General features: G+C 40.8%; 2 protein-coding genes across 2 annotated transcripts; both read left to right on the forward strand.

The window, feature by feature from the left end:
* The first annotated feature begins 3,781 nt into the window (after positions 1-3,781).
* Positions 3,782-7,161, forward strand: LOC114546752 (actin, alpha cardiac muscle 1). Its single transcript, XM_028565781.1, has 7 exons — positions 3,782-3,888; positions 4,389-4,532; positions 4,852-5,176; positions 5,259-5,420; positions 5,768-5,959; positions 6,576-6,757; positions 6,836-7,161. Exons 2-7 carry the CDS (start codon positions 4,404-4,406, stop codon positions 6,977-6,979), a joined length of 1,134 nt encoding a protein of 377 aa, XP_028421582.1. The 5' UTR covers positions 3,782-3,888; positions 4,389-4,403; the 3' UTR covers positions 6,980-7,161.
* A 1,905-nt stretch (positions 7,162-9,066) lies between these two features.
* Positions 9,067-10,935, forward strand: gjd2b (gap junction protein delta 2b). The gene is made up of 2 exons (XM_028566630.1): positions 9,067-9,381; positions 10,092-10,935. Exons 1-2 carry the CDS (start codon positions 9,311-9,313, stop codon positions 10,933-10,935), a joined length of 915 nt encoding a protein of 304 aa, XP_028422431.1. The 5' UTR covers positions 9,067-9,310.
* Positions 10,936-22,780: the final 11,845 nt, after the last annotated feature.

Genomic DNA, 22,780 nt, shown 5'->3' on the forward strand with positions numbered 1-22,780 from the left:
GGAGACCTAGTTAGATTGCTTTTTTGTCTGCCCAGTTCTGCTCCCAAACATCCTGAGGATAGAAGCCACTTGCCAAAAAAAATCACCCGATTTTAATTCAACTTTCTCTGTTTTTCCTCCCAGAAGCCTTGGCAGAGGACACAGCAGGCGATAGGCCTTAAAGCCAAACTGAGTGTGCTTTACTGAAATGCTGAGCGAGAGAGAGCGATAGAGAGAGATAGATAGATAGAGAGAGAGAGACAGTCTGAGACTGGCTGTGTAGAAAACTGCTCCTACTGGCTCCAAGGAGACCTGGGAGAGAGAGAAAGAGGATAAGTATAGGCCTCCCTGTTCAATTAACCACATACTGCTCTGTAATTTCACCCTCACATTCACACACGGGCACACATGCACACACAAACAAACACACATCGTGGATTGGGTAAAATGTTAAATGGCTATGTTAGGAAATGTCAGTTTTCAAGGCCTCAAAGTGGGCCACTTCTCCAGTTCACAAGAGGAGAAGCTTTTCCTGGTTTCTAGTTTCCTAATGACAAATTTAGATATTTTTTTCAGAGGGTTTGAGGTTGGATAATCCAGTAGTCTCAGCTACAGTTTAATAAGGTAAGCCTTGGCCAGGGCCATAGCAACCATTGAGGACACTGAAATCTCAGTTTTAAATGGGGGTTTTAGCAACCTAGGAGGAGGTTACAGTCTAATAAACATGGTGGGTATTTTACAGACTGGTTTTAGTATGTTTAGTATGTTGATATTGAGGACATTTTATACACCTATTAAAAATGATCAACAGAACAATCAATAATAAAAATAATCATTTGTTTCAGCCTTAATTTGTTTGAGACATTCTATATATTTCCTTTCCAACTTTGCTCATTTGGTATCTTAAATATTAATACAGTAGCATTGTGTTTTAATGAATTTCATCATGTTGCAGTTAGATAACAAACATAAACTTTTATTTTGACCTGCACCAGCTGGTGAATCTAACTCTCTTTTCCAAAATCAGAACTTATTTTCCTTGTGTCTTTTCACCGTAGTCCTAACGCGTGTTGCCTATGAGCCTACTACAAAACAGATGTTCATAAAGTATAAAAACTTTAAACTGTGCATTTTAGGAAAGTGAGACTATCCAAGTATAAATGATAAAGCAAATATTTGCTGTTTAACTGCAGCCACACTGACAGCTATCCAAGCCCTGTGCTCCTTTGAGCTACCCAGCAGAAGACTTTAACATAAGCCAACAGCTTGTCACTCAGTATTCAGTGCACTGACCAGAGAGAGAGAGAGAGAGAGAGAGAGAGAGAGAGATAGAGAGAGAGGGAGGACACCCAATTTTCACTGAGCAATATGTTTCACATCTTCTTTATGCTGTGACCTTTAAATAGCCCCTGACACTCAACACAGATATATGTGCTATGTTGGAAAGAACAAAGTGCTTTTAGACCAGTTGTATTGAGCACGTTTTTGATGAACCGCTTGAATGCTACAATCTAGCATGGGGACATTCCCATATATGTGCACATTATTGATTTAGATATAAAACCTTGCCTGCATCAGGCAAATGACTTACCCTCAGGGTTCTTTAAAAGGGCTTGTACTCTGTTTATGATGTGAAATTCCCACAGAAAAATCAATAGTTTCTTTTTTTACTGGACGGTTTTGTCCTCATTATCTCATCTCTAGTGCTGAGCAATGAGGCCGATTTCCTGAGGGGTCATGAGTAGGAGGAGAATGACCGTGCCACAATGATTTAATCTCAGTAGCAACAGCTAAAGTAAAAGTCACACTACAGGACTGTTTGAGCAGCCTCCAAGTGTCTCTGTCTAATCCTGAGTCTGGCATGAACCTTTCACACCCGTGGCTGCTCTGAGAACAAGCACAACAAACAGTTTACAGTATAACAAATACCACTATATACATCCTGAGCCCTTGCCCTAGCAGTGACAGTACCTGAACACACATATGAAAAAGGATAGCGGCAAACACTTACTTACTTAAAATGACTTAATATTTTGGCAGAAGGGCAAACTCATGTTGAAAGTCCACCATTCCTTCTTGTTCTTAACAGTTCTGTTCTCCTTAGACAAAGTTAACTAAGCTTTGGTCAAAAAAATTTAGCATTATTTGAATACTGAGGCAAAGGATGCTTAAAGCAGACCACAGCCTACCATTCATTACATAAGACCAAAACAAAGAGTCACACAGTGAAGGGTTATGGCTCGGGGTCGGGTGACAGCAGCATATGATTCATGGCTTGCTGTGCCCTTTTGTCTTGTCCTCCTTGTGGTGGGACCATCCACTGCTCTTAGCCAATGTTATTTTACAGCCTTCAGAGCTCGCTCCCTGTCTATTTCAAGTAAACCGGCAATGTCATTGTCTTATGTCTTATTCTTTCTTAGTGCATAAATAAAGAAAGAATATGGCATGTGTCACAACAAGAGCTGTTCCTTTTTCTTTATTGTTTTGATGTCGGGAACAACAAAAAGTATCAACATTGCTTTTGATTTATCTGTAAAGGTTTCTTACACAGAACAAGACATTGCCTTGACTTTTATTACATAAAAAGGTAATTACAGGACCAGTGGTTGGTGTTTGAGGTACCAGTATGTGTTCAGACAGAGGAAGAGAAATATGCCAAAGAGAATGAATTCAATACACTGCGATAACCTTTGATATTACACTCAGGCCAAAGGATTTCTTCCTGTTAGATCTTTATATTTTTTGACTGAATATTGTGCTTTCTAGTTTGAATTTTCTGCCGAAGACATTGAAAAATAATTTAGTATCTGGTTTGCATTAGGATTTCTCTATAACAATCAAAGTGAAAAATGCAAATGGGAAACCAAGAGAGCATTCATTTGAATTATTTCAAAATGTTCCACATGCGGACAGCAATGTTGCATGACCAATCAATAACCCAAGTAGCTCATTAGAATTATGGAAACTCATTGATTTTATGCTAATTAGATCTATGAATGTATCTGCAAATATATCAATATTCATTTGCCATATGTTGAGTCCAGCAGCATATTTTTGTTCATGAGTATGTTATGTGCATGTAATGTAATAAAACTGTTTTGAGTGGGGGGACACTTACGCTGTACTAAAATAGGAATGTTTGGTCTGCAGCAGTGGCTTCCCCTTCTTTGTTCAGACAAATCTGAAATGTGGGGCTTGGAGCTTCTAATAGAGTCAAACAGCTGCTGACACCAGCTGTGTAGCACAAGTGGTCTCCCCATTTGGTACTGTAGGGCTACATGTGTCCTGCAAGTCTAAACTCTAATATGTTTAGGAGACCTTTCCAGAAACACAGACACAAAAGAAGTGGAATAAGTTATTATTAAGAAAATCAAAAAATGTGGATATATTCATTTTATAAGTACCCTTGTTTGGATATCCAGATACAGACGTGGCTTGGGTTGTGGCTCTTTCTGTTTTCAATCTGTTGATTCTACTTTTTATGGCCTGTGTCCTTCAAAGGGACGTTTTATTCAGTTTGCCTTAAAACACTAACATTATATAATTATTATGCTGACATTAGACAGAATTGAGTCATACTGTTGCTTTCATTTACTAGAATAGGCCTTTCACAGACACAGAGTGGGTTTTAATAATATTATCGTGATTTATCGATTGGAAGAGATCAAAAGGAAGCCCGTCATCGTCTGTCTGTCTGTCCACGCCGCTGTCCTCCATACACCGGCGGCAGGCACAGGTGTCGACGCGGGAGTTCCTTGACACTGTCATGCCCTTCATGGAGTGTCTGTTGTCAATTGGGCAATGGGATACCAAATATGGACATTTGGCAGGGTATAAATTGGCCCGACGTGACAATTCGGCACCCCTGGTTTACACACTGACTGAAGTCTGGCGCCTGGTGCTGATCTGGTGAGTACCTGCACGGCTGAATGAAGGACTAAAAACGGCCAACCAGTGGATTTATCACAAGAGGATCGATACAAGATTTTAACGCAAATGGCAGCGATTTCCATCTTTGCTTAACCAAATATCATCACCTAACTGAAACGGATCATCTCACAACATCGGCATGTGGTTCATCAGCTTCTTTTCTTTTTCGGATTACAGTCGTTGTGAAATACTAAAACAATATTAACTTTAAACAGTTGTCTAACAGTGTTAGTGACCCATCGAATAAAATCTGAATACTAACACAATCCTATAACATGCACTTGCACAGTATATAATATAAGCTTCAGCAGCGCCACAACAACCCACCATTCCCTTGGTTGTTTGTCCACAAAAATTGTGTTTTTTTCGGTCTATGAAGAGAATGTAATATCTTCAATCCAAACAAACAGGGGATTGTATTACTGGATCTAACCGTGCCTCTGCGTGCGTCTGTGCGCGCGTCCTCGTGTGTGTTGCAGAGCTGAGCGGACACCATGTGCGACGACGAAGAGACTACCGCCCTGGTGTGTGATAACGGTTCCGGCCTGGTGAAGGCTGGGTTCGCCGGCGATGACGCACCTCGCGCCGTCTTCCCTTCCATAGTTGGTCGCCCCCGTCACCAGGTAAACACACACACACACACACACACACACACACACACACACACACACACACACACACGCACATACATGCAAACCATAACTATCACTTTAAGTCGTTTACATCACATTAAAAATAGTCTATGGCTTTGGAGGGCCAGATCCAACGTGCGTAATTGCGCACAAACATTACGCATCTACAACTAATAATTTAGAAAAACAGTCCATTTATTATTCTAAAAATACAGTTTAAATCTGCTTATAGTAGTAGTAAGGATGTTTTGTGGTGGTTAGTAGTAGTTCACTACCATATCACTAATTTCCTGATCCTTTCTGTTATCAGGGCGTCATGGTTGGTATGGGCCAGAAGGACTCCTACGTCGGTGACGAGGCCCAGAGCAAAAGAGGCATCCTGACCCTGAAGTACCCCATCGAGCACGGCATCATCACCAACTGGGACGACATGGAGAAGATCTGGCACCACACCTTCTACAACGAGCTGCGCGTGGCCCCGGAGGAGCACCCCACCCTGCTGACAGAAGCCCCCCTCAACCCAAAAGCCAACAGAGAAAAGATGACCCAGATTATGTTCGAGACTTTTAATGTCCCCGCAATGTACGTGGCTATCCAGGCCGTGCTGTCTCTGTACGCCTCTGGACGTACCACAGGTAAAACAGATTCCTCAGGTGTGCAAGCGATTTTGTTCAGTGAGTTAATATATGAATGAAATGTTTACGTATTCATCATCAGGTATTGTCCTGGATTCCGGTGACGGTGTGACCCATAACGTGCCCATCTATGAGGGTTACGCTCTTCCTCACGCCATTATGCGTTTGGATTTGGCCGGTCGTGACCTCACAGATTACCTCATGAAGATTCTAACTGAACGTGGATACTCTTTTGTCACAACTGGTGAGTATAGAATATACTAATTCATATTTCTGACTAACTTAAGTTGGCTATAACGCATCACGTACTTTATTTCCAAATTATCATTACTTTAATTTAGTTACACTCCTCGACCCTAAACATGCACAGAAGACAAAAACACGAATCTGTGTGCATCCATCTGCACGATAAAATTTGTAAAGAAAAAGGACATGATGTAGTTTGTTTTTTGAGAAAGTAAACTTTTCATTTTAAGAAATTGTTTAATCAATTGAAACCAGGGGAAATACTTATCACGCGCATGTAATTATCTTCAAATTTTTTTGATGATGGACATTTCACTGACACAAAACAAATCTGATCCTCTCCAGCTGAGCGCGAGATCGTGCGTGACATCAAGGAAAAGTTGTGCTACGTGGCTTTGGACTTTGAGAATGAGATGGCCACCGCCGCTTCCTCCTCATCCCTGGAGAAGAGCTACGAGTTGCCCGACGGTCAGGTCATCACCATCGGCAACGAGCGTTTCCGCTGCCCAGAGACACTCTTCCAGCCCTCATTCATTGGTGCGTAAAGGCGAGCGTAGACATCGAAGACTTTATTTAGTTGAAGTGACACTGTGCCATGAACTGTAGATTTAAAGGTTTCTAACAGTGACTTTGCTTTGGGGTCTTTACTATACTATTTTAGTATACGAGTTTGCTTAAAGTATTACATTAACGTTCTTATAAACAAATGAAACGATCATTTCACTAGTTTTGTGCGCAAATAAAAAAAAAACGGAATAATGTGAAACTGTTTTGAAACAAGCTAAAACTAAACTCGCCTTTTTCTGTTTGCCAAGAGTTTCAGGCGAACATAAATATGTTATTAAATCAGAATAAACACTGGATGAAGGGATTGTTTTCCGAAAATAGACGTGCTTATTGCTCATATAAGTGGTTGGCTGTCTAATTATGATCACCAACTGGAGGTCAGAGTTTATCCAACTGCTGCTTCGATAAATAGACATGACTGAGTAATCTAAAGCAGGGACTTATTATTCACATTTGAGCCACAGAGCGCGCAGCTGTTAGCGGAGCTGTCCATTTCAGCACCTGTTACGACAGCTGAAGGCGGTGTCAGATGTGTTCTTTTCAGCGGGGGGTAAAATCCACTAACTTGTCCGCTGTGTTTGCACAGGCATGGAATCTGCTGGCATCCACGAAACCACTTACAACAGCATCATGAAGTGTGACATTGACATCCGTAAGGACCTGTACGCCAACAACGTGCTGTCCGGCGGCACCACCATGTACCCTGGTATCGCAGACCGCATGCAGAAGGAGATCACTGCTCTGGCCCCCAGCACCATGAAGATTAAGGTAACTTTGACTGTTTAGTGAATATGACTGACATTTCTATGAGCAGAGTCCTAAATGAACACGTGTGTCTGTGGTTAGATCATCGCCCCCCCTGAGAGGAAGTACTCTGTGTGGATCGGTGGCTCCATCCTCGCCTCTCTGTCCACCTTCCAGCAGATGTGGATTAGCAAGCAGGAGTATGATGAGGCTGGACCCTCCATCGTCCACAGGAAGTGCTTCTAAGCGCCAGACTGCCCCCGTCCTCACCCTCTGTTACCTCCCTCCTTTCTGTGCCAACAACCCAAGTAATGGCTCCAAAGCAGGAATTCGTGTGTTGTCGTCAAATTCTTTGTTTGTACTCAAGTGCAATTTATATGTGGATATGTACAGGTTTTTAATAAACAAGAACCGGGACTTGCAGGAGACACATCTTTCTTTCTTTTCAGTTTGAATCTCAAACATAAGGTTGTTTTTCAGGATTTGACTCTCTCTCTCTCTCTCTCTCTCTCTCTCTCTCTCTCTCTCTCTCTCTCTCACACACTCTCTCACTCTCTCTCTCTCTCTAATTCAATTGCTAAAATAAGAATGTTGTCAACATTTGAACATTAAGACAACCTTGACTGATTTATATTTATTGTATATACAGTATATCTTGTGTGTGCGTGCAGGTGTGTGTGAGTGTGTGTGAGGGAGAGAGAAAGAGAGAGAGAGAAAGAGAGAGATTGTGCGCGCCTGTGTGTGTATTTGTATGTGTGTGTTTGTCATTTTCTCTCTCTCTCTCTCTCTCGCTCTTTGCCTCTCTGTGTGTCTCTCTGTCTCTCCATCTGTCTCTCTCTCCCTCTCTCTTTCTGCCTATCTGTGTGTCTCTCTCTTTCTCTATCTCTCCATCTGTCTCTCTCTCTCTCTCTCTCTCTCTCTCAGTGTCTCGAAAGCAGCGAGGCTCTGTCCTTCTGTCACGTGATGGATGAGCAAAGGTTATTAAAGATTTGAATTAGAGAAGATTACAGTGAGCGGAGAGGATAAACCACCTCATGAGAAATAAACCACACAAAGTTTCAGCTCACCTTGCCTACCTGTAAACCTACTGGATACATTTAGATGATGCTAACAATAATAATATATTAATAATAACTTGGTTATCAATTAGTGAAACAAATCCCTAGGTAGGTACCAAAGAACTTCCTGGAAGGTGAATCGTATTCCAATTCAATAAATACATTACCAAATACTGCTGATTAAAAGCGCATCAATGCACTACTTTACATGGTTATATAATAATCAAGAAACTTAATAATATGCTATGAGTCTCTAAGGCTACATGCAGTGTTAATACATAGCCACTCATTTAAGTTTAAATAGACAATCGCATTAATAAGTGACATGGATAGTGTCAAACCACACAATAGTCTAATATTAGTGTACACATAATGCAGCGCTCTAAATTGATCAAATCTCAGAGCTATATACAGGGCGGGGTCACATATTTTGCTTCTATTTTTAAACCTCCACACAGACAGAGAGACAGACCGGCAGGCAGGCTGCCTCGTAAAGCGATTAGCAACTCTGACGGTACTTTCACTCTGTCAATGTGTCCAGCATCATCTTTGCCCGAGGTGAAAACAACAGCTCTACCAGCCGGGCCAGCAGCCTGCGGAGGGATACCTCTGGGCATGCGAGGCTGTACGCTCCAAGACAGGAAGATTGGGTCCATTTATTTTGTTACAATTATGTGATTTGCTGCATATAGGCCACATGTTATTGCAACTATCTGCATAACAGTAGCAAGTTAAAACACGAAAGTCACCTTGAACCTCGTGCACAGACCACGGTAAAATCACAAGACCTGTGCCGGAAGGATGTATATTGTTATATGGTGCAAATTTGGTGGTTTGGTGGTTCTACAGCTCCGCGAGATTAGTTTAACAATACAGGGAGGTTAGGGGATTGATTCTCACGTAAAGCCACTCATACTAATATGTACAAACTCAAGGCATTAAAGGCTATACACCACTCTGGCCACGATCGTTCTGTCCACTGAATAGCTTCGCTATATACAGAACTAAAATATAAAAAATCAGAAGCCCTGGTACTCCTGGCTGCGCTCCACCGACCTGTCTGCGCGTATGTGACGCATGGGCGGGGGGAGACTACTTAAAGGCGGATTAACGCTGGCAAGACATTAAATCCAACCTCCCTCCATCCACACGCAGCGCGCAACCCATCAACCTGATCTGAAGATCGAAAATAGGAGGGCTTATAGTAATCAGCCCTTCAGACTCCCATGACAAGGAATAGTGTGGCAACGTCGTGGGAGCGCTCGGCACACACAGCAGGACGCTCACTGGCGCTGCGCGCTCAGCACATAACCAACCAGATAGCGCGCAGAGAGACGGAGAGAAACGGGGACGGCAGCAGCATCCCGTGACAGATGCATTTTTTAGCTAAAATCGGACGCTTTGGAGACTGAAAACAACGAGAGTCAGAGAGAGACAGGACGGGAAATAACGCGCTTTTTTTTTTGGAGGGATTTGAACAGAGTGCCGTTGTGCTCTAGTCTTCTCCGGATGCACAGAAATGGGGGAATGGACTATACTAGAGAGGCTCCTGGAGGCTGCTGTCCAGCAGCACTCTACTATGATAGGAAGGTAAGATGATCAACAAAAACCAAGAACCGAAGAAACGCAGCAGCCTCCAGGATCGTCTTTAGCATGGTTCCCAGTCCCCCGTTTCTGTGTTGTGCTTCAAGGATCTTCTTTAGCATGGTGCCCAGTCCTTCGTGTCTGTGTTGTGGATTCTTCTGTCGTGTTTCACAGATATCCTTTTTTCCCTCCTCCTAAACGAGTCAGCTTAGTAAATCAGTTGACAGCTGTCGTTTCAGAAGATGGGATGATGTTGCAAACAGCCTTAACCAAACTAAAATTCATGTGTCATTTCATGTATTCATTCATCCACGTATCCATTTGATGTTTGTTGGTGAGTTTGAGTGGTGGTTGTGCACTCATGGGTGGCAGAAAGAGATTGAGAGAGTCGGTGGTATCCCCTCTTTCCATTAACGAAGCTCACACAGGTACAGTCAAAGCGACGCTGATTGCTTACATGCCATTTCATTTCAGCCATTAAATCAGAGAACACAAGCCACACAAGTACACACATTACAAGTACACAGTAAAAAACACATATCCCTAAAGAGCGTCCTGTTTCAGCACTGGACAGCTCCCTAAATCCAACACACCCGAATTGAACTGTGAGCGCTTCAGCCACCGACGCTGCGCACAACTCAACCACATTTGTATCAGTTAACACACATATATCTACACTTATTTTCACATTGTTTGTTTCTTTGTTTGCTTTTTAGGATCCTACTAACAGTGGTGGTCATCTTCCGGATTCTAATCGTAGCAATAGTTGGAGAGACTGTCTATGATGACGAGCAGACCATGTTTGTTTGTAACACCTTACAACCGGGCTGCAACCAGGCATGCTACGACAAGGCATTTCCCATTTCACACATTAGATATTGGGTGTTTCAAATCATCATGGTGTGCACCCCGAGTCTTTGTTTTATCACGTACTCGGTGCATCAGTCGGCCAAGCAGAAGGAGCGGCGGTACTCAACAGTCTATCTAACACTAGATAAGGATCAAGATTCACTGAAGCGAGACGAGAGCAAAAAGATAAAGAACACCATTATTAATGGAGTACTTCAGAACACAGAGAACTCCACCAAAGAAGCCGAGCCGGACTGTTTAGAAGTCAAAGAGATCCCTAATTCGGCAATGAGAACTACAAAGTCCAAATTGAGGCGACAAGAGGGCATCTCCAGGTTTTACATCATCCAGGTGGTTTTCAGAAACGCGCTGGAAATAGGCTTTTTGGTGGGTCAGTATTTCTTGTATGGATTCAACGTCCCGTCGGTGTACGAATGTGATCGCTACCCCTGCATAAAAGATGTCGAGTGCTACGTCTCCAGACCCACGGAGAAGACAGTGTTCCTGGTCTTCATGTTCGCGGTCAGTGGGTTTTGTGTGGTGCTGAACCTGGCAGAACTCAATCATCTGGGGTGGAGGAAAATCAAAACGGCCGTGCGAGGTGTGCAGGCTCGGCGGAAGTCCATTTATGAAATCAGAAATAAGGACTTGCCGAGAATGAGTGTGCCTAATTTTGGCCGCACTCAGTCCAGTGACTCTGCTTATGTGTAACACATGAAAAGGAAGGAGTGAAAACATGTAAAAAAATAAATAAAAAAAATACATGATGGACATGATGGACAGCTCCGCACGCCTAATTCGTGTCATGACTTTAAGAGTGGGCAGATTTTTTTTGAGTTGTTGGTCTTTTAAGGACTCCATGGCAAGCGTGGCTTACACGTTTGTTTACTTATTTATTATTGCACTGATGCAACTTTTTAGTAACGTTTATACTCTGTAAGATGCTAAACGGAGATCATGTTAACGTGTTCACATATTTACTCTTTGTGGGCTTGTTCTGCTGTACTTGAAGAGAGTAAATGCAAAAATTGCACTAAGAGGTGAACACTTGAGGGCCTGACCTTATCCAAAATGTGCTACTGACCTGACGGTGTTTTTAAGACCTTTTCTTTCCACCTGTTTTTAGCATCAACCTAATTAAATGGCACCATAGACAGTGGTTAAAGGACAAATCTATCATCCAGATTTATATATGCATAGATATATAAATTCTTACTGACTATGGTTCGACCTAGTTGAAATACATCAGCGTAATTCATGTTTTTATGTTGCCTGTGTTGCACCACCGACCTTAACATATGTAATCGTTCCATTGCTTTATAGCTGACTTGCAAAACAGTATCTGGTGAATCTGCTGCAAACGCTAACGTCTGTGACTTCCTTAATTTATGACACACCAAAGCGCCCACTGCTTTTATTTGTGAAGTGTTTTTTTTCTTGCTTTTGTGTAATCAAGTGCCATACTTGTATATAAACATGATATATATGTATACATATAAATATATAAATATATAATAATCATCATGAAGGCTGATTCCCTGCTTGGTTTATGCTAAATGCAGCCCAATTTTTTTATTTGCTTTAAATGTATTTGTTGTGATTTAAATGAAGAAAAAAAAATAATAAGATATACAATTTTCTCTGTTTTATTTTGCAAATGACTGGAAAAATAAACAAAGTGCTAGTCTTTTATTTATATATGTATATATATATATGTATATACGAAGTAAATGTTTATCCCTAATCAAAGCTGATCAAAACTGAAAAATGGCACACAATTGACATTTTTATCAAAGAATGGGCAATAGAATCTGCTCTGGTGCTACAGTTTTTCATAGTGGTTTAAATGTAACCAAAACAAACCAGAAAAAAAACTAACATCATTTTTTTTTCTGTGAAAAATAAAAGTGGGATTCATGTACACCAGCAACGTGTGAGGTGCAGTACTTTGTGTCTGCTACTCTAGCTTGTGTTGACTGACCTATCACACAGATATATATCCAGTGGAAGTTTTGCCTTGGTGCAGTGAAGATGTTAGCCACACCCACGCTGTACAAAAAAGAAACCCCCACTGCAGGACACACCTTGTACAGGATCTCATCATTCTGCAATGTGTTGCAATACTGATGCTGCTTCCATAGGACACATCAATACTTATGCTACAATCACAGAGTGGTCTAAGGGAACTTTTAGTCCATATGCATCAAATCCAACACTGCCCTCAGCCCTTATGGTGAGCTATACATTCACAGTGTCTCACTATGAGCTTAGTTTGTGACTTCCCTTGCACTCTGCAGGAATGACAAAAAGCTGCTCATGATTCTGAATACTGAGGGAGCTGCCCTTTCTGCAGCTCTGCCCATCCCTTCTTCTCTCATTTAAGAAAGGATGTAACAAAAAGCAGCCTGAAGTGAGGGGAAGGTTGTCTGCTTCTTGTGAAGGTCAAAATGAACACGATAGGGAGATGAAAAAAGAGAAAGTGCTCAAGAATATGCCAACACCAGACAGAGAGAAAGAGTGGGAATGAAATAAAGACACAGAGATAAAATTAGATACATGTAGCGGACTGTTGCAGGTGATCTGGAGAGGGCTGGTCTCTTCATGATTCCCCTGCCAGGGTGACTCTGCAAAGCTGGGAGAAATCGAAGGGTGGTGGCACATGCACATCCATCTCTAACTCAGCAGGGACCCAAGACTTCTCCCTAAGTCATGAACTTGGAAAAAAAACAGAAGAAAGAAGAGCTGTTTGTCAACTTTTCTCTGATGCAATGCAGTGCACGCCTGTGTGCATTTTTTCTCCCTCTCTTTTTTCTCCCGCATCTCTATGTTTTTTAGGCATTCAATTACTCCTTAAATGCCTTACTGAAAACCTGTTAAACTTTAAGGTTAAATATACTTAACAGTATCACAGAATGAAAGGAACATTCTAAATCAACCTTGGCAAAAAAGTGTAAATACAACAAGCATAATGTTTAAATGCAATTGACACAATTTTTGATGCTATAGTAGTTTAGTAGTAGTAGTAGTAGTATATTTTTCTGCTACATTCAACCTGGTTTCAAATTTCAGCATAATGGCAAAATTATTGGGGTATGTTCCAATTCAATTATGCATGCTGTCATGCATTTACATCATGTGAGTGTTGCAGGACTCAGCAGAGATTAAACTGTACCTGTGTGTCTGCATTTTTTGTCAGGTTAAAGGCCACATAGAGGCTAGCAGACGGCATGTAAAATGTGCATGACGATTCACTTGGTTCAGATTTACACATCTAAGAAAATGCAAATGTGCTGTATGTAAATCAAGTAATCTCAACGCCCTATGCATTTATCTACTGGCCTTACCCATCTTGACAATTGCAGTAGAACACAGCAAGGCTGCACGCAAGCTATTTTAAGACTACAAGGCAGAACACTGCAGGAACACCTCCAATTTCGTGTGATTGCAGGTGCTGTGGGTGAAGGCAGAGATTGTTGGAGACGAATTTCCCCCTTAATGTGAGTCATCGACAAAAAGACAACCTATCAAAGGAAAGGTCTTCTCCTTGGGTGTATACTGTAGGAGTGGAAGGCACTTAGATCATGAACAAACTGCTTTTTTTATGAGCAGTGTGGGCCACCTCATCATAACTATATATCCACTATCATTCAGGTTAAATGTCAAATGTCAAATGTCAATATCATGTGCTGCACATATTTATTTGTAGTGGTGTGTGGTGTGGGGGTGCCATTGTTAAAAAATAAAAGATTATTTCATTTTGAATTAAATGCTTCGCTTCCATATACAATGTGCAGTGTATCATAGAAATTCATATAATTTAAACACGATGCAGAACATAATATAACATACATTTTCAGTATTTACATGTAGTAAGAAAGGTCTTAAGTTTGAGTATAACGTAATACGTAATTCCAGAGTAAAAACCCAACCCTATATGCGTTAATTTATCGTTCATGCGTTTATCGTTGCAGTATGAAATGTTAAACTCACCAGAATCATCTAAGGAACATTTATTATGAGCCCAAATCTGACTGGTGCAGGTTCATAGTAGCGGAAACAGCAGAAATTGCAGCATTTAAATTGTGTGTCGCTATACAGCAGTTCCTACACATTTTTATGTAATATTAAAATTCAAAGATTTTGTCCAAAGGCACCTGATCTAATAGGAATTCCATTGTTTGGCACAGAAGTGTAAAATGCTGTAGAGGAGGATAATGAAAATGAAAAAAAATGGCCCCTTCATTGGAATAATTTGTGTGTCCTAAATGTGTGGATTTAAACTATTCCTTATCTTTTAAACACAGTTGAAATGAGACCAGTCAAAATTATGTTTATGTTGTATTACGTATGTGTTTATTAGTAAAAAAAATTTTTTATACTTGTGAAATAACCATTAACATTTTGTATTAACAGTATTTATGATTTACAGTAGCAAGCATGGCATCATTTACTTAGCTACAAAACTATTATGTTATCTAGCTCCAGGCCTGAGTCGGTTGAAAAGAGCCAGGGGAGACTGGATGAGCAGTTTGGGGTTTGATAAGCAGACCTAACTGTTTCTTGGCTGTTTTCTCATGAGACGGACAAAGAAAGTCTATTTAGTGGTTTGGAATTGCAGATGTGATATATATTGTTGCCAGAGTGTGTTTTTATTTGAGGGACAAGGACGGACTGGCAGAGGTGAGTGATGGAGCTTGAGTGCTGACACCTTTATTAACAATCATGGCAGCCACCTTACATCATACTGACAACTCCCCTGGAATAAGGTGGAGGACAGTTGGACAAATTCCAAAACACAACCAAATCAATCAAAAGAGAACTCTTGTCTGGTGTCTGTGTATTTGTGATTCCTTTGTAACTTCTTTTCTTATTGATTTATATTTAATTAAAACTACCCACCTGAATGTAACCATATGAATATTGTTTTAAAGAGAGGAAATACCAACACAGGACTGTTTTTCTTGTAGCAGCCTCTGCTCTGTGTGGTGTTTCAGAAAATGTGACAGATCAAACCAGAGCTTTCACCTGAGAGGGAATCCTGCAATTCCTCTTCCCCAAAACAAGCATGTCCTCCCAATTTCCCCTCTTTTACCAATCTCAAAAGAAAAGGCTGGCTTCGGAGGGACGCTACTTTAATTCTGCCTTTTGCGCAGATTACTGCATGAAATGTGGAGAGCAAACAGTAGAAAAAGAGTGAATGTGGGTCTTTTTGATCCACTCAGCCAGAAGCAATGAAATTAGACTGGTTACTGCAGCACATATGCACGGCATAGTATGGCATAGGCAGATATGGCAGACATTGAAACAAAACACACTTGATGTTTGCATCCATGTGGGGGAGGAAGCCGTAATGCATTTGCACAGTGTGACCAAGTTTCTAACTTTCTGTCTGCCAGGGGAGCGTAAGCACATGCTCTGTTCTAGCTGTAAAGTAATTGTCTGTCTCTAGCCACAGTTTCTCTCCCTCCTCACCACTGCTGCTTTATAGCAGATCAGGGAAGCAGAACACCAAGCCTTCGTTCTGTGCCCTGCACTTTGGGTGTTTTGTTTTTAAACTTCTCCACTTTAATGAAATCTTCACAGTACAAGGACAAAAGGACAGAGGATATTTGACAGAGTCTGTACAGAGGGATTTGGGTGGCTAGTCTGGTTGGTTTTTGGGCTGTATTGGCTCATAGAGAAGGATTTGGTTGAAAATAAGCACTGGCACTGACAAAATATACCTGACAGACTTGACAGCAGATTAATTTCTCATCCATTTTTTAATGTGACCCCAGGATTAAGAACATTAGGGGATTATACACAGATTTGTCAACTAGAGATTCGCTGTGGGACAGCCAGCACCTGGGTGAGGACACAATGCACCCAATCCCAAAAAAACGGATGTATTCATCCTCTTTTGGCCAGGTAGGTCAGGTTAAGATAGAGTTAGGTAGGGTGAAGTTCAAAGTTTGAGAAAGAGCTCAGATAACTATAAGTATTTTCTCTACATTCAGCATTGTTCTTTAATGAGGCTCTAGCATTTTGGAAGCCACAACAATGTGAATACTACAACTTTTTGCCATAGTGCACCAACTTTCCCGGTAAAGTAGTTTGTCATTAATGCAAAGCAGACAGGGCCAGGCCATGCTGCAGCAAAAACAAACCATAAACAATTTCCTGCTTGTGACATCTTTAATTTCCCTCCAGATGTGACAGTTCATTCTGACACAGACTGCTTGCTCTAACTTTCTATGCTCTCGCACTCGCATCCTCTACATTCTCTAATAGCTTGTACTACAAACAGCCCATCGACCCTGATAAATGTTTAGGTGCTACACCATTACACAACCAATAAAAATCAGTGGCTGGCAAGTCTTAATCGGACACGGAGTGTTCGCCAGCCAATTGGACTTGTACCGATATTGGAGGTACAGGATAGCAGCGTGCTTAGGAAGATGGAAGAGACATAGAGGCAGAAGTATAGATATATTAATTTACAGCTACCCACACTGAAATGCAATCACATACAGAGAATGTGAATCACTACTGTGTATTACAGAGGCACACAGGGATGGGAGATAATACTCATTGTGTAAGATTTGTGGCTGCAGAATAAAGAGACCACCTTTTAACTTGTCTGCTTTGCAGCCAGATGAGTGGGGAAGCTGCTGCTATAAAAAAAAAGACGAGCAGTAATGAAATGCAAAGAGAAAGAGAAACAAAGAAATATCACTACTTTGATGGTGAATTCAGTTGTTTCTTAATCCCATGGGAAGTGTAAGATTACACAATGTGGGTTGGACTCACTGACTCCGTCGCTGCTTGGATTGTTCATCTACTCTACCTCACTGTGGTTTACCTTTGGACTCTGTATGAACCAGCCACAGTGCTGTCTGCTTTCTCTCAGTTGATCTTCTGCAAGTATCTCTAATTCTCCTTCTTTCCCTCCTTTCCTTTCTTAATGCCTTGCCCTCCTGCTCAATAATCTACCTCCCTCTTACTCCAACTCATCCCCTGCTTTAATCCTCTTTCTCTCTTCTTCCTTGGTGTTGTTTTTGTTCTCTCCCTTCCCACTTCTCCCATTCCTTCACCCATCCCCCCACTACCATGTGGATGTGATGCCACATGCCGCGAATCACGTGGTTGCCGTTTTACTGAGCCTCAAAGGCAGGTATGAGATCACACTTTACAATGCAGCACTGTCTTTTATTGATGCAGCACTTTTTTTTTTAGAAATACCATGGTTGCGTTTTGAACCAAAGCTTAGAAATGAAATAGGTGGGGGATTGAAGGCAAATCTGGCTACATGTTTGCTGTTATAGCAAATGTGTTAAAACACAGTATACTTTAGCCCAGTTACTCTACTGGGTCTCCGCTGGAAGTAGTTTCTTCCTGCTCTCCAGTGATAATTTATATTTAGCTGAACTCACAATTTAATTTTTCTCATCTACATACTTTGATATTTACGTGGGGAATATTCTACCGAGACTCAGACACATATAGGTTTTACTAATTTAACACACTTAAGACAGTGCAGTAGATAATCGGTAGACTTATCATTATCAGACTTTTCTTCTATATTCCAAAAAACGTGAACACATCTCACTCTCTCATCTCAGAACAAACATACGGCAATATAACTACAAATGTGAGCTCTTGAGAAAGCTGAAAGATGACACATAAGTTAAAACCTGCAACACATTCATCATCAAAAGTCACAGAGATACCAGCATCCTATGTCTGTCACTTTGCCATAAAAACTTTATATTGAAATCTCTGATCTTTGTGCATCTTGCCAATATGATGCAGATGGTGGCAGTAACCCCAAGGTGCCTGTTGGCTATGAACCAACAATACTCCCAATAGTGTGTCAGAATAAAGCATTTGCACAAGATGACCTATGACAGGACACACACACACACACACACACACACACACACACACACACACACACACACACACACACACACACACACACACATTTCCCATAAGTCTCCAAGCACACATGCTGAGCTGCTCCCTTGTCAGTGTTTCAAATGAAAACAGGGCTGCTGGGAAATTTATGTAGAAACGTATGTTGGCGTTGTTGTTGCTGAGGCGTTAATTAGACTGAGAAATCTTGTCTTAGACCCTCCTTCCAAGCCGTCCACTAACACACAAACACACACACACACACACAACAGATATGTGTGCCAAAATATGTCTTAGCTGTAAGCCACTTGAAATGTGTGCATGAAATTCCAGTTGATCAGGAGAGATCAATTGTAATCTGAGTGTCATTCATTTCTCTGACGAAGCTGGTGTAAATTTGTGAGCTGGACGAGATCATAGCATCCGGGCTTTGGCATGCAGCAAGTGTTGATTGTGCTAATGATTCTCTGCTTTCTCATGCCAGCTTGTCTTTACAGCCAAAGGTAACACCGCCACAATTTCATAACATAATTAACATGCATGTATTTGGATGCTGCAAGAACAGAATAGTGTCGATAAGATTCAAATAAAAAAGAAGGCATTCATATTATACAATAAAAGCACAACCATTGTTAGCAGAGATCAATATATTACACCTCTATGTGACCAATGTGTAGTAAAGGTAAAGTAAAAATAAATGTAGTGGAGTACAAAGTTACATTCCATCATTGAAGAGGCAAATCAAAAATCATTACAGCGGTGGTAGGACCATTGCACCAGGCCAGATGAAGGTATCCTAGCTTCAGGGTGCTGATGCAGTGGAATCCTTAAAGAAATGGCTTAATGGTATTCTGGGATCAATACACCAGCAGCAAACAGATGGGCTCTACCTGCTGAAGTTTGGTTTCTCCTGACTTCAGCTGATTTATGTTCTCACACTGCAAAAAATCTGTTTGTCTTCACAAGTCATTTAGCCTTAAACCTTATTTTCTGCCAGTGATGCAAGATCATTTCATTTCTGTCCACTACAGCTTCAGCTGTTATGGAGAACACTGTTATCTTGAAAAATGGCAGCTTTGCACAGGTTAGTCCAGTATTAGGCTACAAAGAGTCTGGAAGACAATTTTGATCGTGTCGAATTGCAAAGGACAAGTGCAATGTGTACCTCCTTACTTTTAAGAAAAAAACTAAGGGTCTATATACTCTGATGATGATTTTTAAACCCCTGGAAGCAGTATCAGCTGATATCTAAAATTAAGAGATGAGAAAGTATCATGAAATGACAACTGTTTATTTAATGGCAAGCAACATTTTTTCACTCTCTTTTTTATAATTTCACAACAATGGGTTGCACACATTTAGTTTATTTTTTTTATACAACTTTATTCCACAGGAAAGCTACATTTGTTCAGCTCTAAGCTGAGCTGCTTCCAATAACCAAACGTAGGCTGCTATGGTTTCAGTTGTCAAGGTTAAGATTAACTTTATTGCCCCACAAGGTGGGAAATTTGTTTTGGGCACCTAACCCATGCTGCAGCCATAAAAAAACAACATATACAACATGATACCTATACAATACAACAAACAATAATATGACCCTAATGGTGTGTAAACCACAACATGTCACACAGTCCATATAGTTTTAAATAAATAAACATTTAAAAGAAACTAAACAAAAAAAACAAACATTAACATTACTCAAAAAATAAATATCAGTGCGTGATAACAAGTGCAACAACAGTGCAAAAACGATCAACCTGGGCCTGTTCTGGCTTTTATCTGCAGCTTATTTAAAAGCTTAATAGACACAGGAATAAATGAGTTTTTGAATTGGTTTAGTCTGCAGTGAGGAACACTAAAGCTCCTACCGGAGGGCAGCAGCTCATATTCTGCGTGCAGAACATGAGACGTGTCACTAACAATTCTATTGGCTTGTCTCAAAGTAGCCTGTTCATAAATACCTGTTCATAAATACTCTGCATGCAGTGTCTCTAAGAGAGAGTGGAATATTCACAGTATTCCCAATTCTGAAATAAAACATTTTCATTACTCACCTGCTGGCTCGCACCGGCTACTGGGGGCTGGCTAACATAACAATTGAGTTTCTACGCTTCCAGCAAATAAACTACATAGCCTAATATTACATGTGCCATTATCACTTAAGGAGGTGGAGGCAATGGCAAAACTTTGGGTTCAACATTTGCAACATTTGCTCCATTTTTGAGCAAAGTAAAAAATGTTAACACATCAAAGATTTAATTTCTTGCATTATGGTGAATTTTTCTGCAACAATTTCTGCCTTCTCTGCATCAGGTTATGGTGAAAATGTCTTAATTTATGTAAAGGAAATTATTATAGGTTTTTTGGGGGGTTGCACTGGCCAGTTTTGATTATTGCATAGGTGAATCAGTCGGTGAATTACGACTTCATTTATCATCAATCAATCAATTTTATTTGTCACATGAAAGGTACGATTCCAGTGAAATGTAATCCCATCAGCCAGGGTTATCTCATTTATCAGTATTGATTAGATTAGATCATGATGAGTGATGTATAAGTCATGCATTTGCATACCTTAGTTACCAATGGATGTATGTACTGCATTTCTTCAATTTGGTACAACAATATAATACAGTTGCAACACTATTTGTCATGACAGCCTAAAAAAAAAAAAGTTGAACCATATTTTGAATATTTTCCATTTAAAATTAGCTTTCAGGCTTTCAAAGATTTAACCTGATTAAAAATATGTTCCCAGTTGTATCAAGGTGTTTCCTCTTTCTATTATTTCCTCGTTTTCTTTCCACTGGCATGTAAAAGGAGCTTGCATCGTGCCTTTCCAGTGAGAGCTGCGCTCGCTCAGCCTGACTGGGAGCTCTCCCAAGGCCTTAGGAGGCACAACTGGAGACAAGCTGGTCTCCCTCCAAACAGAGATTTGGGTTCACATGACCTGAGCAAGCAGCTGTCTCCCACAGTCCTCCCCTGCAGCACCACACACTGCAGAATGGGAATGTCCTCTGTGCTCATGTGCAAACCATGATTTAAACAATGCAGTGCCTGCTCTCTCTCTCTCTCTCTCTCTCTCTCTCTCTCTCACACACACACACACACACACACAAAACCAGCCATCATGGACAGAACGATGTGTTCTCCCCATGTTGACATAGGACTATAGAATTGTCTCATGAATATCTAATTCTGGTTTGTAGCTTGCCAAGTCATTCATGAGAGCTTTTTAAACAGCCAGAAGGCATTAAAGACATGATTCACATGAATGTTTAAAACAGGTCAGGAATATATACTTTAAGTTGAAAAGTGGCTAAATCATTTCCTAAAACAGTTGGACACTGTAATGTTTACATTCAATGTGTCTTCCTGGCACCTGCATATCAAAATCTGATTGGGCCATCAAAATAATTGACATCACAAATACAGAGTCTCATTCATATTTTGGCAGATGATAATTTGTTCATGTGGGGCTCCATTTCCAAGAGTAGGAAGGGCCTTTAAGGATTTTGAAAACTGTTCAAGTTCGACATTTTTCAAATCCAGTGCAGTGAAAAAACTGAGACCCTGCCACAGATGACAAATTCCAGTCCGGCAGTTGCAGTTATCATTAACCGTGTTCCTTTATTCCTCACCTTGCCCGCCCTCTTTTCCCTACACTGAGCAAACACTCTTTAACCTCTTGTACACACAAAGGATATGCACACATTATATCTGAGTAAGCCCATGCTCCATGATTGTCTGCAAACACATACTGAGTGCAGCCTATGCTGTAGTCGTGGGAGACCATTATCCTCCAACACTTCTAACAACAGGACCGACAGTCCATAGATACTGTTTGTATACACATTCACTGCCTTCCACTCTTACTGAATCCTACTGCACAGCTGATTAACGTGACAATCAAAACTTCAGCTGCAATCCCGCCTTGTGGCTGCTTTTCTGCCACACATGGAAAATTGACGCTGCCTGCATTTGATAGACAGGAGCCATCAATTATGCTCTCTGTACTTATGTACAGTATGTCATCTTAGCTAAAGGCATGTTATTGCATACGTATGTGTGTGGTGTGTAAGGGGAAGGGGGCTGGAATTGGTAATCAATCAAAGCTGTCTTTCCCCTCTCTCTCTCTGATTGCCTGGGCATGAGGGAAGGTTTTAATTATTCTTTATTTTATTCAAACGATTAATCCTGAAGCACAATGCACCATGGGTTCCCCCTCGGGAGATGTCACACATCTGGCAAAGACTGTGCTATTATCATCACTCTCTCTCTCTGGGTTACTGGAGCCCCATTCTTTCTCTCTTTCTATCCAGAGGTGTACTTCACACATAGACATTCATACATGCAATCACACACAGAGAGCATTTACTGTATTTAAAACTGATACTAATTGTTCTAAACCTGTCTGCTTTTCTTCTGCTCAGTAACCTACTCCTAGGTTTTATTCTGCTAATATTTTCCTTTCTTTATTTACGTTTGCAGGGCAACATCTAACAATCATTCATTTCATTATACATTGTCTCAATTAATAGTTTTGTGCATAATTTTAGAAAATTGTGCCCACAATTTTTTGGAGTGACTTCAAATGTCTTGTGTTGTCTAACCAACAGTCCATTACCCAACGATATTTAATTTACAATAATATAAAAGCAGC

The sequence above is a fragment of the Perca flavescens genome, chromosome 20 (genome assembly GCF_004354835.1).
Source record: "Perca flavescens isolate YP-PL-M2 chromosome 20, PFLA_1.0, whole genome shotgun sequence".
NCBI classification, from domain to species: domain Eukaryota; kingdom Metazoa; phylum Chordata; class Actinopteri; order Perciformes; family Percidae; genus Perca; species Perca flavescens.